The 15,390-nt window shown below is 41.6% G+C and overlaps 1 protein-coding gene across 2 annotated transcripts in view; it reads right to left on the bottom strand.

The window, feature by feature from the left end:
• The window catches only part of PALMD (palmdelphin), a 64,983-nt gene that overhangs the window by 14,494 nt on the left and 35,099 nt on the right, over positions 1-15,390 (bottom strand). The window contains exons 2-3 of one of the 2 annotated variants that reach the window (XM_082227918.1): positions 12,735-12,780; positions 6,956-7,036 (exon numbers count right to left, since the gene is read on the bottom strand). In XM_082227918.1, coding sequence (XP_082084044.1) covers positions 6,956-7,036; positions 12,735-12,779 — 126 coding nt within the window. In that variant the 5' untranslated portion in view covers position 12,780. Of the gene's footprint in view, positions 1-1,052; positions 1,147-6,955; positions 7,037-12,734; positions 12,781-15,390 lie in introns of those variants that run through there. The other variant, XM_082227919.1, reaches the window with a different exon arrangement.

Here is a 15,390-nt window from a genome sequence, read left to right as displayed (position 1 = left end):
AACCCATGGTTTGAAGGTGGCTCAGTATCCTGTTCTGAAGCCATAGTTTCCTGGTTTGGATGAAATGGGAAACTATGGTTAGAGACTTCCTGGTTTGATTGCCACCTCAAGTAAAGGAAGGTTTGAAAGGGCTATGTACATGACCCAAAGGCTCATATCTTGGCTTCATGAGCAGATCATCTGAATGATTATATTTAATCTTTAATTCTTGCTCCATGACAAACAATCTGCTTTCTGCCATCCTCCTCTTTTCTCCTCCCCTTTCCAATGTGAGGCTACTTGTACAGAAATAGTCTTAACCGTGGGCTGCTTTTGTAGGAATTTCCTTGGGTGGCCCTCAAACCAGGAATCTAGGGGAACTTGTAAAAAGGAGGTTCAAAAAGAGAGGATGTCTCTTTTATGGAGTGGCTTCTTAGGTGCTGCAAGTATATCATGCCAAACAGAGGCTACTAACACAGCATGATGGGATAAGATTCTCAGAATGGCCTCAGCGATGGCATGCTACATTTGTCTAGCGTGGTTCACATTCCACCATATTATTGGCACCGAGGCATTAGATAGCATGAATCTCTGCCATCAGGCTCCAGGCATGTCTGGAAGCAAATACTTCCCACAATACTTCCTCAGGAGCCAACCGTTTCATAATGTGAAGTAAATGCTGCTTGAAGTTTCACATGTGCCTACAGTGCTTTAAGAGGTAAATATCTAAAAGGTTCCCTTTTAAGGTTCTAGACAGATTCTTCTGCCACAACACCAATTTCTTAAAAGAGTCAAGTACATTCTTTTTATGAGCTGGAACTCAGTGAGAACATTTCACTCATTAGTTAGGATAAAGGACATAACAAATGAAGAGGACCTGTAAAATATACTGCAAGACCCTCCTGTTTGTCATTAAAATGGAGATAGCATCCCTAAGGCCTATTTCCCCCCATCTCCTTCCAGGGATATGCCACCTGGACTTGGCCTGCCATTAGAATCACAGATAATTACTTCTGTATTTTTGGCTTTTGTTTTCCCTTGCAGCATTGTTCTCTTTTACTAGTGATGCCAACCTGTTCCTGCCAGAGTTTCAGTCCTGGCACAGTTCTCATTTATTTTTAGCAAGCACATATAGGGTTTGCTGGGCAACCAAAGGACGTGGTCTCTAAGCATCTCTGAGCTGCCCTGAAGGAGTTAAGGAATGTATTCCATAGTTGCATAGCAACTGCAATTCCAGCTCTCTCCACTCTCAAACTGGGGAAAGGTAGCCACGAAAGCTGAGGTCTTAATGTAGCATTTAGCTGCCTAACAGAGCCATGGCAGTCAACCAACAACTGGTCTGATAATAATGTTCACCATTGCCTTCTCATATCCCTGAAATTCATTGGTAAAGAGCTTTGATTGATTGATTGTTCAATTATATATTTTTTTGCGATTCCAAAGTGGGTAACAACATTAAAAAGAAACTGCAGTATAACACAACTAAAACAACATACAATAAAACACAATATGGAGCAGCATCTGACAGCAATTATCAAAGCCCATTCCCATCAAAATATTGCAGCGAATGTCAAAGCCTTCCTCAACATCATAACAGCACAGTCCCATTAGTTCCCACTAGAAGTCTGAGAGAATAAAAAACCTTTTTAATTGTCATGGAAATATGGCCAAAGATGATGCCACTTCCATTTCAACCGCCCTCATTTACACACTGGATAACCCTCCTTTACAAAACGATATACAGTCATACCCTGGTTGAACAAATGCCTTGCGACTTGAATGTTTTTGGCTCCTGAACACCGCAAACCTGGAAGTGAGTGTTCTGGTTTACGAATGTTCTTTGGAACCTGAACGTCTGATGCAGGGACATCCTGCAGCCAATCGAAAGCCGCACCTTGGCTTCCAAACGTTTTGGAAGTCAAACGGACTTCTGGAACGGATTCCGTTCAACTTCTGAGGTACCACTGTATATGCGAAAAGACTCCAAGAGCAAAAGTCAAGTAATGCCCTCTCCATTGTTCTTTTCCTGCTATATTTTTGTCCCTTTCACAGAGGTCGTGTTGGGGCTGTGAGCACAAGCAATCGATTATGAACTCCTCCTCTCCTCTTGCTCAGCAACTGACCATTCCTAATAGCTGACCATATTCTAGACCCACTCCAGGGTTTTTCTAGTTTCAGCGACGACACTTCCCTGTGGCTGCAAAGCATCCAAGGAACATAATTTGCCATTAAAGGAGGCTGAGTTGTATCTCACACCCATTAAATGATTGCTGCAGTCATTAAGCGTGTTATGTGAATTATTCCACAAAAGCGAGCATGTTTTCGTGTGCTTGGAGACTTCACATGGGAACCTAGCCACGAGATGTGCCCTAATGTTGGTGGGAGATTCCTTGTTTCCAGCTTTGCAATCTGTAGGCAAGTAGTTGTGCCCTTTCTTTAGTACGGAGAGCAGCGTGCTCACGAAAACCCTTGCTCCTACAGCGATTCATCACTTTCTAATTACGCCTCTCTCAAGCTTATTTAATTATATTTTCTCAAAATACTGTAATGGAATCTAAATCCCTGTATAATAATTTGCGCAATCATACTTATTAGCAATAACACTATTAAAATTCTCTGTTGGATGGGGGTAAAACAGGAAAGCACGGGAGTGACAGCAATGAGAACCTCATTTAAGAGCAAGAAGACGTTAAAATTATGTAATTCTGTCTACTACATAACACAGTCTGGGTCATGAACAGTGGAAGTGATGCAGTAAAAATTGATGAAGCAAGCTTATACGATGGGTATGTTAATTAAACAAGAAGCTGTCCAAAAGAAGGAGTGTACCAGTTTGATGGAACGTGCTTCCTGGTTTTCAGAGCTCCAGTGCTCCACGCACCCCTTCTTACTGGTTAAAGGCAATGCAGATTCTCAATGACTTAAGAAAAAGATTCGCCGTTGCTCATTTGCACGTGCAACTTAAGGGCTCCCAAACAATCATTCTGCAGCTGGTGTGCCACAGCTATATTAAACCATATCCTGGACCTCTGAGTAGAGGAAGAACAGCTGACCCTTTTGTCCTTGGCAGGACACAACTTCTCTGCTATAAGCACCCATGAATAAGGGTAGGGTAGTGGCTGCTAGATGGTTGTCATAACTGAAAACACAAAGAAGTCCTTTTCAGGTGTTATGCTGTCATTCTTCTACTCTAGGGTTGGGCAACCTCTGGCCCTCAACAGGTCCACCAAGCATTGTCAAAGGTCAGGGGTAATGGGAAGTGTAGTTAAGCTATGTCTGGAGGACACATGTTACCCACTCCTATCCCTTCTAATCCATACACTGAAATTTCCTGTGCGGTGAACATGTGTGGATAGGGAGCAGCAGGTTCCATCTTTTTCAATCCACCCATGTTTACTGAATGCCTGGATAGGTTCCTTGCATGTCCAGCTGAATGAGCAGAGCGCTCTGTCTTCACAGTTGAGATCCTGAGGCATCAGGCATAAGCCTGCATTTTATTAATGTTTGATCAGGACTTGTATATTAAAGAGAGAGCTTAAAGATTTTCAAAAGTTTCATGCCAGGCAGACCAGCTGCTTAAGAAAACACTGGCAATGTTTTCCTCCTAGACAAGGGGGCCCCTTTGATTTATAGCAGAAAACAATTCTCAAAGTCGTAAAAAGGGAATTACAGGTTAAGAACAAGGTTACATAGACCAAACATAATTAGGAATGGGTAAATAGTAAAATAAAACCGTTAAACTTGAGCCACAGGACAAAAGGCCAAGAGCACATGGAAAACAAAGCAACTGGCTGGAGAAGGGGGGGAGTGTAAACTGAAGAGGCTTCTTTTAAAGCGGTTTTTTTACTGTGTTCCTTTTTACTGAGTTCCTTTTCTACTTTACAAAGGCCTTATTCCTTTTAAGAGGCTACCTGTGTTATGTATTAAGTGTATTGGCATAGATGTAATTATGCAAAGGATTTAAGAAATGCTAGATTTCATATAGTTGTAAGAGTTGTATTTTGAAATTAAGTCAGCCACCAGTCTAGCCCCCCTGCCAGACAAGAGACGCCATCCAAGCAGTCCTGATATATTAGTTGTCAGACATTTGTTTAGAAACCTTCAAATGAAGGAGATCTTTCAATGTTGATATGAACCCAAGGTCTCTGACATCTGTTCAAGATAAAATTTTAAAATTATTAACCATCTGTTTTGGAGGGCAAGGAAGGCAAGAGGTGAGCTGGTAATTAAGATTCCTTGTTGAGACACATGTAAGATATATTACTACTTATTTGTCATTTATAGATGTAACAATATATAGCTCTTTGTGTTCCATATAAGGACAGGAGGATATGGGTGTATCTTTTAGAATTGGTTATAGCAATCAGCCAATAGGAAATTCAACCAGGCTGATTGAACAGAGGCAGCCACAGGAGGAGCAAAGGGGGCTGGATTAAGGGAATATAAGTGCTGGCCATAATGGCAGGAGGCCAGGCCAGAGCTTGGTAACCATATACCACTGTGCCTCTCATTTATTTGTCTGACAAATAAATTATTATTTTAATTTCTCTATTGCTGCGTTGAATATTTCATTCCAGCTAAGCGTTAACCACAAGCAGGGTGCTACAATCCCTGCACAGTCAGGGTTCTAGATTGTCTGCAGAGATGCTTCTGGGCATACAGTTCTACGCGGGACCCTTGCTCAGGCATTCAATGTACAGTGGTACCTTGGGTTACATACGCTTCAGGTTACATACGCTTCAGGTTACAGACTCCGCTAACCCAGAAGTAGTACCTCGGGTTAAGAACTTTGCTTCAGGATGAGAACAGAAATTGTGCTCTGGTGGCGCGGCAGCGGCAGGAGGCCCCATTAGCTAAACTGGTGCTTCAGGTTAAGAACAGTTTCAGATTAAGAATGGACCTCCAGAACAAATTAAGTGTTTAACCCGAGGTACCACTGTATGTACGTGATGCTGCATACACTCAATGCTCCCAGCCATGACAGCCACAGCGGCATCAACCTTTTCACTGCTGAACTGATGGAGAACCTGAAGATCACTTTTTGTGACTTCTGCAGTTCTTGAACTTTCTAACTGACCTCAACAACCAAGTCCTACTACTAAGCCTCTAGTCAGGACACAATTTGTGCCAAGATTTTTGTGACACTGTTTTGACTACTGTCAACAAATGAGCACTGTGAGTTTTTATTTTTTATTGTTTCGTTCTTCATATGACAAGCAATGTCAAGCTGTCCTTGAAAAGCTCAGCTTTTCATATGAGGCTGCCCATTTGATCCATCAGTAATTGGGATTTTGTACCAAGGAACTTGGCAAGTTTGACATCTGTAGGTGCTTCTGTAGTGTGTGGGAAGCAGGGTCAGAACATCTTTTCATATAGGACCATTAAGTTAATTGACTAAACATTTGGCAGATACACCAAGTTACTGCCTGAAGATTTTAGAAGAATCTTTTCTTTAATGCTTTGGTGAATCCCGTTGTTATGGAATCTATAGTCAATACTAAATTGAAAATGCTTTGCATGTTCAGACCTTTAAGCCTCCCCCTTAAATAAATTCAGACAAGGCTCAAATTTTGGTTTGGTTTTTGGCAGAATTTAGGCCACAATTTTATTGATTACAGAAAGGGAGTGGTTGCATAGGCTCTGGCATAGGTCAGCCTAGGGTGAACACTCGTTAGGTGGAAAGCCGGGAACAGGCTATGTCCACCACCCAGATTTCCCCCTGGACTCAGACACGGGCACAACCCCCTCACAGGGTTGACCAAACCACTGAGTCCCTGGATTCCTTTAATGGAATACCCTTCACATAGGGATGGTGAGACCACTCCCCCATCCCTATCACCTGAACCAGTGCCTATCCGCAACCTTACAAGTTGTGACAATTTGCTACGTGGCAGGCAAAACCCAAATGGCAACAGCCAATCAGCCAAGTGAGGAAATTCCTACTGTGCCCCTGTCCCAATGACAGACGACACATGACGGCATAGCAAGGTCAAGCGCAACAAACCCTAAAAGTAGGGAGAGGTGGGTGGGTGTTCCGATGCACGCACTGAAAGAGGAAGCTCTGGGTCACGTGCATAGGTATATATAGGTCCCTTTACCCGTTTAGCCTGCATCCCATTGGCTTGATTAAACCCAGCATCAAGGGACCTACCAATTGGGTGTTGTGGCTATCCAACCATACCCACCCACAACACAGGGTTTGGTTGCCAGGTCTCACCGCAACACGTGCCCTCTTTAAGGGAGGACTTGATTTGTCTGAAAAATGTGCAGCTGTACTTCTACTAAATAGTTATTTCTGGCCATCACTAAACAACTCAAGTCTTTTAAGAAATGCCCAGTGCTGCTATTTATTAATTAAAATTATATATTGCCTTTCCTCTTAAAGGAGCCTAGGCTGACAATTATTAACTAATGCACTCAAGTAAAACTCAAAATTCACCTGCGCACCTAAGTAAAGATGACATTCATACTGCAAAAATTAAAGAAATGTTTAGATTTCTGAAGGAAATAATGTATGTAACTGGACCTGTACTGATTAGACAGGACACTTGTGTCAGACTGGTTCACACATACATATGTGTCAAGTGATTACTTACATGTGTGAATGGGCCAATATAGATGTGACACCACATATCAACATACTCCAACCTAATGTCCTCCAGATATTTTGAACTACAAATCTCATCACCCCTGACCATTGGCCATACTGTCTGGGGCTGATGGGAATTGTAGTCGCGTGTGTGTGTGTGTGTGTGTGTGTGTGTGTTTATGCACCTGCTTGGGGAAAGACTGCTTTTCAATCAACTCAGGTCAAATATTGAGCTAACAGACATCCAGTGTAGAGAAATCAAGGGATGTACACACCTGTATAAGCCAATTGTCGGTACTCTTATTGATGATTTCTTACATTTTTATGCATTGGATTTCCAAAAAAGAAAAGAAGAAAATTATTTGAGTCTCCTCATGGGCAGGTTACCTTCAAGTGCTGATGTTTTAGTTTTTCTTCCTCGACTTTAAGGCGTTTCTGAGTGATTTCTTCTTGAAGTTTCCTCTTGTCCTGCGAATTACAAAAATGGTAGAAAACCAAAGAGAATAAAATGTACAGTATATCTTGGAATATGAAAACATTGTGCAGTAAGAAATGAGGTCTTAGATTTTAGAAGCTATTTGAAGTGCTTGAGATGGGGATGTGGGAGTTGTCTGACTTTTTCTGCTTTCATTTAACAAAGAGAAAAAATGAAAAGGAAAGGAAGTCACTGGGTATATCTACACTACAAACATAACAGGTTTTTTTTATACCGTTTCAATGGTTGTGGATTCCCTCAAGAACCCTGGAGATGGCGGTTAAGTGAGAATTTAGAGAATGCCACCTCACAGAACTGCAGCTTCCTGGTTTCCCTAGGAAGACGAAAGGATTGCTAAAATAGTTTTAAATCCACCTCTATCTTCTGAGAACAAATCTCAGTGTTCTTCTTCAACATATCATTTTCTTTTTAGTATATACCAGCTGTGTCTAGTATTAAAGGTTTAGGCATGCAAAACTATTAAACGATTGTTTCCCTTCATTTATCAGTCACCAGGGAAACAAATTCAAATTTCAGGAGGCAATTCTTTCAAGTCCCCAAATATGCCTCTGTTTTCTTTACATATTTACAAGCGAGAAATAGCAAGGGTGGTGTTAACTGAGGTAATTTCAGTTACAGAAAATTTAGCAACCAGGTTGGGCTCTGTTCCCATGATTGTCTAGAGACTTGGAATAATCTCCATTGCAGATAGGAGTTATTTCTGGCACACATCCCATAATGCAACTATAAACAGCATTTGGGATGTAAATAGTTTGCTAGCCTGTATTTACATGTATCCTTATAACGTTTATACTTTTAGCAGGGCCTCCTGCTTCTACTTCCACATCTTGCTGAGAGAAACAGCTGAACATATCTGAGAGAAGAATGATAGCTGGTGTTGTCGTTCCATTTTTAAACTTTGTTTACTAAGGTACGCCCCCAGTAGCAATTTTGAACAGTTCAGTTAATCCAGATTTCAAGAACATCCTGCTGCCAGTCTCTGAACTTCACGCCTTCCTTTCTTTTTGAATGCCACTATATTAAGAGCCTTGAAATAATTTGGCCATGAATGGTGCAGTAGGTCATCAAAATGACTTTGTAGATTAAAAGCAAACTCCCAAACAGAGCTCTTTTTCCTAACTCAGAGCATGCCTCCAGATATACCTTCACAGGATGCTGCAAAAAGATCTCAGATTTCCCCCCACTTTCGCTCGAGAAACGAATGGCACATTCTTGGCTCCGAATCCAGGGACAATTTAATTTTTCTCTTTGCTCACTCTCCTGACTCCAGGAAGGCTGGACTTCCCTTCTAAGGAAATTAGGGGTATCTGGTGAGGGGGTGTGGGGGAAGATCACTATGAGGGCCAACCAATCAGAACAGTGCACAGCCCCCCTTTTTTTGGCAAATGGGATTCTCTTGAGCTCAGCACTTAAACTAAGGCGGTACGTCTGACCAAAACAAGGTGAGCTCAATTCCAGAATTAGTTTACTGCACACATAACATAAATTTGGTCCCTCCCAAAGTGAAAATGAGGCACCTGATCAAGTAATGGATTAATTGTGGAGTTTAATATAGTGGTACCTCGGGTTACATACGCTTCAGGTTAAATATGCTTCAGCTTACACACTCCGCTAACCCAGAAATAGTCCTTCAGGTTAAGAACTTTGCTTCAGGATGAGAACAGAAATTGTGCTCTGGCGGCGCGACAGCAGCAGGAGGCCCCATTAGCTAAAATGGTGCTTCAGGTTAAGAACAGTTTCAGGTTAAGTACAGACCTCCGGAACGAATTAAGTACTTAACCCGAGGTACCACTGTATTGGAATATATAGCAACATATCACCACTCATTATTAAGTATATCCGGACATGCCCTAAGTGATAATGAATTTGTAGTGGAGTTTTACACTGGAGTACAATATAGAGAGAGCAGAAGGTGTTCCATCAGGTTTTGTGGGATTTCCGTAAGGCAATGCTACCACTACTTTGTATTGCAGGGACCGTTAAACTTTTGGGGCACGTGGACTCATTTTCAAACTGGAGAAGCTGTTGTGGGCACCAGACACGTACCACAGATGAGCACATAATTCAGTCTAATCTACCGGCTACAAAGAATTCTTCTTTCAAGCCGAATTTCAGTGAGGAGAGAGGCGGTTGAAGGGACTCAGTGGGCGCCAGAGAAAGACATGTGTGCCTACAGGCCCATTAGTGACTCCTGCCATAGATGTTCACAGCAGTGTGTTGGAGGTGATATTCTTGTTTTTGATTATTCTGGATAAAGACTTTTAGTATTATTATTTTTTGCATACTTATGGATATTGTATCATGTAATTTTATATTTTCTTGTAAATAGCTTTGGGACTCCTTTCAGTTGTGTGAAGGGATACATAATTGAAATAAACTAAACTAAAAAAAACCCTAGCGCCCTGCACATATATATGTTAAGATCTCTTCCTACTCTCGAGTAGGACCCTGGCAGAGATACATGCCCGACTGGCTTGTTCCCTCCCTCCTGGTCAATCGTTTGGGAGCTTCAAAAGCTTTCTTCAGCCCGAATATCACAGCGACATATAAACACACACGGAGCACTGCAACATGGCTCCCTCTCTCTCTAGCAAAGAGAAAAAGAACAAAGGACAATAGTCCCACTTCACGGAACATAGTAACACAAACATCCTGTCTCTGTCACTTCCCACTCTGTGGAGTCAAAACATACACCGTCATGTGATAGACAAAAATCCCATGACTGCAATCATGGAGCAGGAATTCTAACTATATGTATGTATGTATGTATGTATGTGTGTGTGTGTGTGTATATATATATATATATATATATATATGTGTGTGTGTGTGTGTGTGTGTGTGGTACCACTGCTGGGAATGGCATGAATGTGTGTATTGGAGCACAGTTTGGGATACCAGTTTTCCAAACCTCCAGTTTTACCATTGCAATCTACTAAAGCAATCCTATTCCCCCTGAAGAAAATATGTCCTACTGAAACAAGTGGAACTTCCTTCTAATAATAACTTCCTTCTAATAACTTCCTTCCTGCTGCTGCTGCTGCTGTTGTTGTTTAAATCAAAAGTCCACATCTCACTACAGTCATTGAAATGTGGGATCTTATATAGATATGGCTAGTAGTCACAGAAAATTCTAGAAGCATAGTGGGGTTTTTTGTTGTTTGCCTTTCTTACTACGAATCTTTCACGAAACAGAAAAATTATATGTAAAAGGCCTTTGACAGTGCAGTGAGAGGAAAGGAATTGAGCTTCTTCCAGCAACGAAAGAATTATTATTCAGCTATCAAGTTCCACTAATGCATTAGCCTTTATTCCATCCCCTTTCAATATATGTCAGTTGACACACTTTTAAAGCTTAAAAGCTGTTGCATTTCTCAGCCAATTTTTTTTAATTAAAAAAAGCTTCATTCATTTCTAGCAAGAAATCTATGTGTTCAATCGAACCACTTTCTATATTAACTTGCATTTATTATCACTAAAGGGCCATATAAGCAGAAATCTTTCAAAAGCAGCAAGCTAAATAATGGTACCAGAACATAGCCAATGTTGGGACTAATAGCTTAGAAAATGTAACAATGTAAGGACCAGCCAGAATCAACAAGCCAACTTCTCATCTCCAGTGGATTGTGGATGAAGATGCCTGGTCAAGCTTCTTGTAGTGAGGTTCCTCAGTTACTTCTAGGGTGCCCGAAAAAGCTCCCCCTCTTTCCCCCACCAGCTTACCTCCCCTAAAAAAACCCCATACCTTCTTGGGGCCCTCTCTCTTTCTTCAAACCCCTTCTTAACACACCCAGCTTTCCCATGAAGCCTTTGGCACAACCTCAAGTGCCCGCATCCTATTGTAACCAAGTCTAAATACATGTAATTGAAACAAACATGCATTCTCCCTCGGTATACCCCTGCCTCCTTTTCCTATACTTTCCCCTATTGTCTCCTCCATATTGAATTTTGGACTGCAAGCTGTCTAAGGCAGGGACCTGTCCTCTTGTATTGTATCAAGCAGCCATGTGTATTGATGGCACTGTATTCACAGCGCTTGACCAACTGAGTTGTCTAGTTCTAGTTACAGGTTGTTGGTCTGCCGTAGTCGAAACAAAATAATTTTTTTTAAAAAATCCTTCCCGTAGCACCTTAGAGACCAACTAAGTTTGTTATTGGTATGAGCTTTTGTGTGCATGCAAGAAGAAGTGTGCATGCACACAAAAGCTCATACCAATAACAAACTTAGTTGGTCTCTAAGGTGCTACAGGAAGGATTTATTTTTTATTTTGAGTTGTCTAGTGTTGTACTACTGCTATAGGCTCAAAGCAGGAAGCAACATTTATCCTTTACATTCCTATGGATGCTGGAATGTTTCTTGTGAACAACCTTGCAAACAAGCCCATAAAAGTTACTAGCCTGCAAATATTTGTGCACCGTGAATTAAGTCACTTGTGGTCTGAAAAGGGGAATGGAATGCCCCAAACCAGCTTTGATCTGAATTGAGAAAAAGAACGACCAAGTTTAAGCTGGTAATGGGTACATTGCATTTGCAAGCCTGACTATGGAGTCGTTTGATAGTGATGCCAGTTCACCAGCGAGAAGTCTTGCTATTCATGGAGAAACAAAATAAGAGTTTGAACCAAGGGTTGTGAAATAAATAGCTCCTGAAAGTTAAAGAACAGCTGAATTTACTTATTCCGTTCTTTAACCATCAGCTCTTTAGTTGTGTAAGCAAGGGAAGCACTGGGAGCAATGGGAACATGCATGAAACAAAAATGTCAGAAAGAGCTTTCTCATTCTTCCAAAGCATGTTGCGTCTAGCTTTAGTAGAGCTCCGAAGGAACATGATCATTATTGTGCTATGATGCCACCCACAGCCAATCATAGCTCTGCCCTTAAAGAATAGCCAGTGAAATAATCTACCGGCCCAAACCTGTCATGAGATGAGAGCATGAGGGTTAGATCAGATCAATAGGGAGCTAGACGTCAATGCTATTAGTTGTCATTCTTCCTCTCAAGAAAAGCACAGTTCTGAGACAACTTTCTGCAAGTGCTGGGTTCTTTATGAATAAAATATCTCCACCATAGTGTGAACTGAATTGAATTTCCCATATCATACTCCTTTAAAACACACACACACACACACACACACACACACAGAGAGAGAGAGAGAGAGAGAGAGAGAGAGAGAATATGTTGGTGTTCCCATGAACTACCAACAAATACTCATTTAATTAAGCAGAAGATTAATTGCCCAGGGTACTTCTTTTCTTTTTAAACTATGGAATTTCCTTGTTCCAGTTCATTCTTAGCTTTCTGACCTGGTGTCCTTCAAATTAATGCACAGAGGCACACTCACTGAGCCACTTGGTCTTAATGACAGCATCACATATGCCTGATATAAAACATTGCCTGACTCCTATATCTCTGGCATTCAGCGCCTGGAAGCTAATGGTCAAATTTATGTGCCTGCCATAAATGCAAGTCATACGCAGAATTCTGCTGACTGCCCAAAGTTTGTAGTCTACAAAACGGAACAAAATAAGGACAGAAACGAAGGGTTTCATACAGAACAGGGAGACGTTCCAGCCACCTAGTAACCTCTAAGCAGCTTTGATAATGATTTTCTAAAATATATATTACAAGACAGACACACACACACAAAGATTGATATAGAGAAGAAGTACTTACGGTTATGGCCTGAAATCTTTCCTTCAGCAGTTCAGCTTCTTCCATTCTAGAAATCAAACAAACACACAGGTTTTGAAATCTACAAAGAAACACTACATAGGCACAGAGGTTTCCCGTATGGAAGAGGAGGAGGAGGAGAGCGACGAGGCAAATGCTTCTGAAGGGTTATGATCTAATTCCCACAGAGGAGAGAGAATTCCCGACTTATGTGGTGTGTCTCTGAACAGATGAGCGAGTCGGCTCAGACAGACACATGTAATGAGGGTGTGCTAGGGAGGCAGACATCCAGAATACTGGCATGAGTTGACTGACAAGTTTGAACGGCAGAACACAAGCCCTTTTCCTTCTGCAGCTGCCAATTCTTTGTCGTAATCATATGCACACTTGGCATGCCATAGATTAACCGTTAACTGCCCAACCCCCCCCCAGCAAATCATATTTGCTGGAGTTCTTTAATGCCCAATGGTAGTAGTTATTTTTAAAGAGGTGAAATATAAATCCCTGACATCTTTAAGCCATACCCCTCATTTAATGATCATTGAGATGCCGTCATCAGAATAATTAGCAGTTTTGTAGTATTTAAAGCTTTTCCTTTGTAACATGTGCAGCTGCTCCTGTAAAGGAAAGACTTTATAACTTGTACCCATAATACAGATGAGGGCTCGAGGCTACGAAGAATTAGCTGGCCTGAGGTCACCTAGATCACAACCTAAATCGTAACAGAGCTCTCTCTTGCTGGCTTCAAACTTTTCCTCATAGTCCTTAGCTGCTATACTAAACCAGATGTCAGCTTAATTAACCACAAACCCTGAAATTTCAAATACTCAGCTGTGAGGGGGCATGTCTTGCAAAACGTGTTTTCTTTGCTATGAAACCCTGCAAAAATTTGTCAGCCGTTTGGAGGGGATCCCAAATTTGGGGCTCCATAGTTAACGAAGCTCCATCCCATAGTGTTGTCTCTGTGTGTGGTAATTTAAAATCATGGAATTAAGTTGGAAGGGACGATGAGGATCATCTCGTCCAACCCCCCCCCGCAACACTGGAATATGCAGCTGTCCCGTATGGGGATTGAACCCAAAACCTTTTAAAAAAAAAAAAAAAATTATTGGTTTTTCACAGTTTTTATAAACACAAAACATTATATAATACAAACAAACAAACACACAAACAAACAAATATAATTTCAAATCCTTTTTTCTTGAACCTTACTTCACCAACTTCCCCATACCTCCCCTTTCTGCAGCCCAATTTCCAAATTTGTTTCCGCAAATCCTACCCCTTGGTTTTATCAAATTATCCCTTATTCTTTTCTTTTACTTAATCTTTTGCAGCTGTAATCCCCTTTTTCCCAAAACTTCAACATTTTAGCATTCATTAATTTTACAATGTTTCTTAAGATAAATTCTAAATTTCTTCCAGTCTTCATCCGCCGTCTCTTTCCCCTGGTCACGGATTCTGCCAGTCATTTCAGCCAGTCCACAACCTTGGCATTATCAGCACTATGCTCTAACCAACTGACCTATCCACTGAGTTTAAATTTAAATTTAAACTCAAATGTAGGCTTTAAAAACATTTTATAATCTAGTGATAGAATTATACAGTGGTACCACAGGTTACAGACTCCGCTCACCCAGAAATAGTGCTTCGGATTCAGAACTTTGCTTCAGGATGAGAACAGAAATTGTGCAGCGGCAGCGCGGGTACAGCAGGAGGCCCCATTAGCTAAAGTGGTACCTCAGGTTAAGAACAGTTTCAGGTTAAGAACGGACCTCCAGAATGAATTAAGTTCTTAACCCGAGGTAGCACTATATAGCAAGTTCTTATGGCATTGTAGAGTTGTGTACAATGTATGTACCAGCTGTGTGTAGGTGGGGCACTAATGTCAGTGGCTACCATTTGGCAGTACAGTGCTAACAGAACCACCCCCTACCTTGGTTGCCGTGTGGTGAGGAATTTGGGGTTGGGGTAAGCGAGAAGAGAAGCAGACAAGTACTGCCACAGTCATGCCTTGGCCTCTGCAGAGGCAGCATTAAAAGAAAAAGGACCCCTGGATGGTTAAGTCCAGTCAAAGGTAACGATGGGGTACAGTGCTCATCTCACTTTTCAGGCAGAGGGAGCTGGTGTTTGCCCACAGACAGCTTTCCGGGTCATGTGGCCAGCATGACTAAACCGCTTCTGGGGCAACGGGACACTGTGATGGAAACCAGAGTGCACGGAAATGCCATTTACCTTCCCACTGCAGCGGTACCTATTTATCTACTTGAACTGGTGTGCTTTCAAACTTCTAGGTTGGCAGGAGCTCAGACAGAGCAATGGGAGCTCAGTCTGTCATGGAAAATGGTTCTCTAGGTCACCAATATGGCAATGCTATGAGCTGACAATTTGAAATCTGGTGCAAGAATCACTTGCAATATATATAGACCATAAAGTTTCAAAGTCCCCCAGTGGTGCAGCAATTAAAAAGAAAAGCCGCCAGCACACTTGCAAAGCTAAGCAGGGTCTGCTATGGTTTCAAATTGGATGGGGGAACCATATATTGAAAATCCTGCATTGCAGGGGGTTGGGCTATAGATGACCCTCAGAAATTCCTTCCAACTCTATGGATTTATGAAGCTCCATTGTGTATATGGGACCATAACCGACTCATAGTGTTCAG

The sequence above is a fragment of the Podarcis vaucheri genome, assembly GCF_965113315.1.
Source record: "Podarcis vaucheri genome assembly, chromosome: 6".
Lineage (NCBI taxonomy): Eukaryota > Metazoa > Chordata > Lepidosauria > Squamata > Lacertidae > Podarcis > Podarcis vaucheri.
Note: the sequence above shows the minus strand (reverse complement) of the source record. Positions and strands in the feature narration are given on the sequence as shown.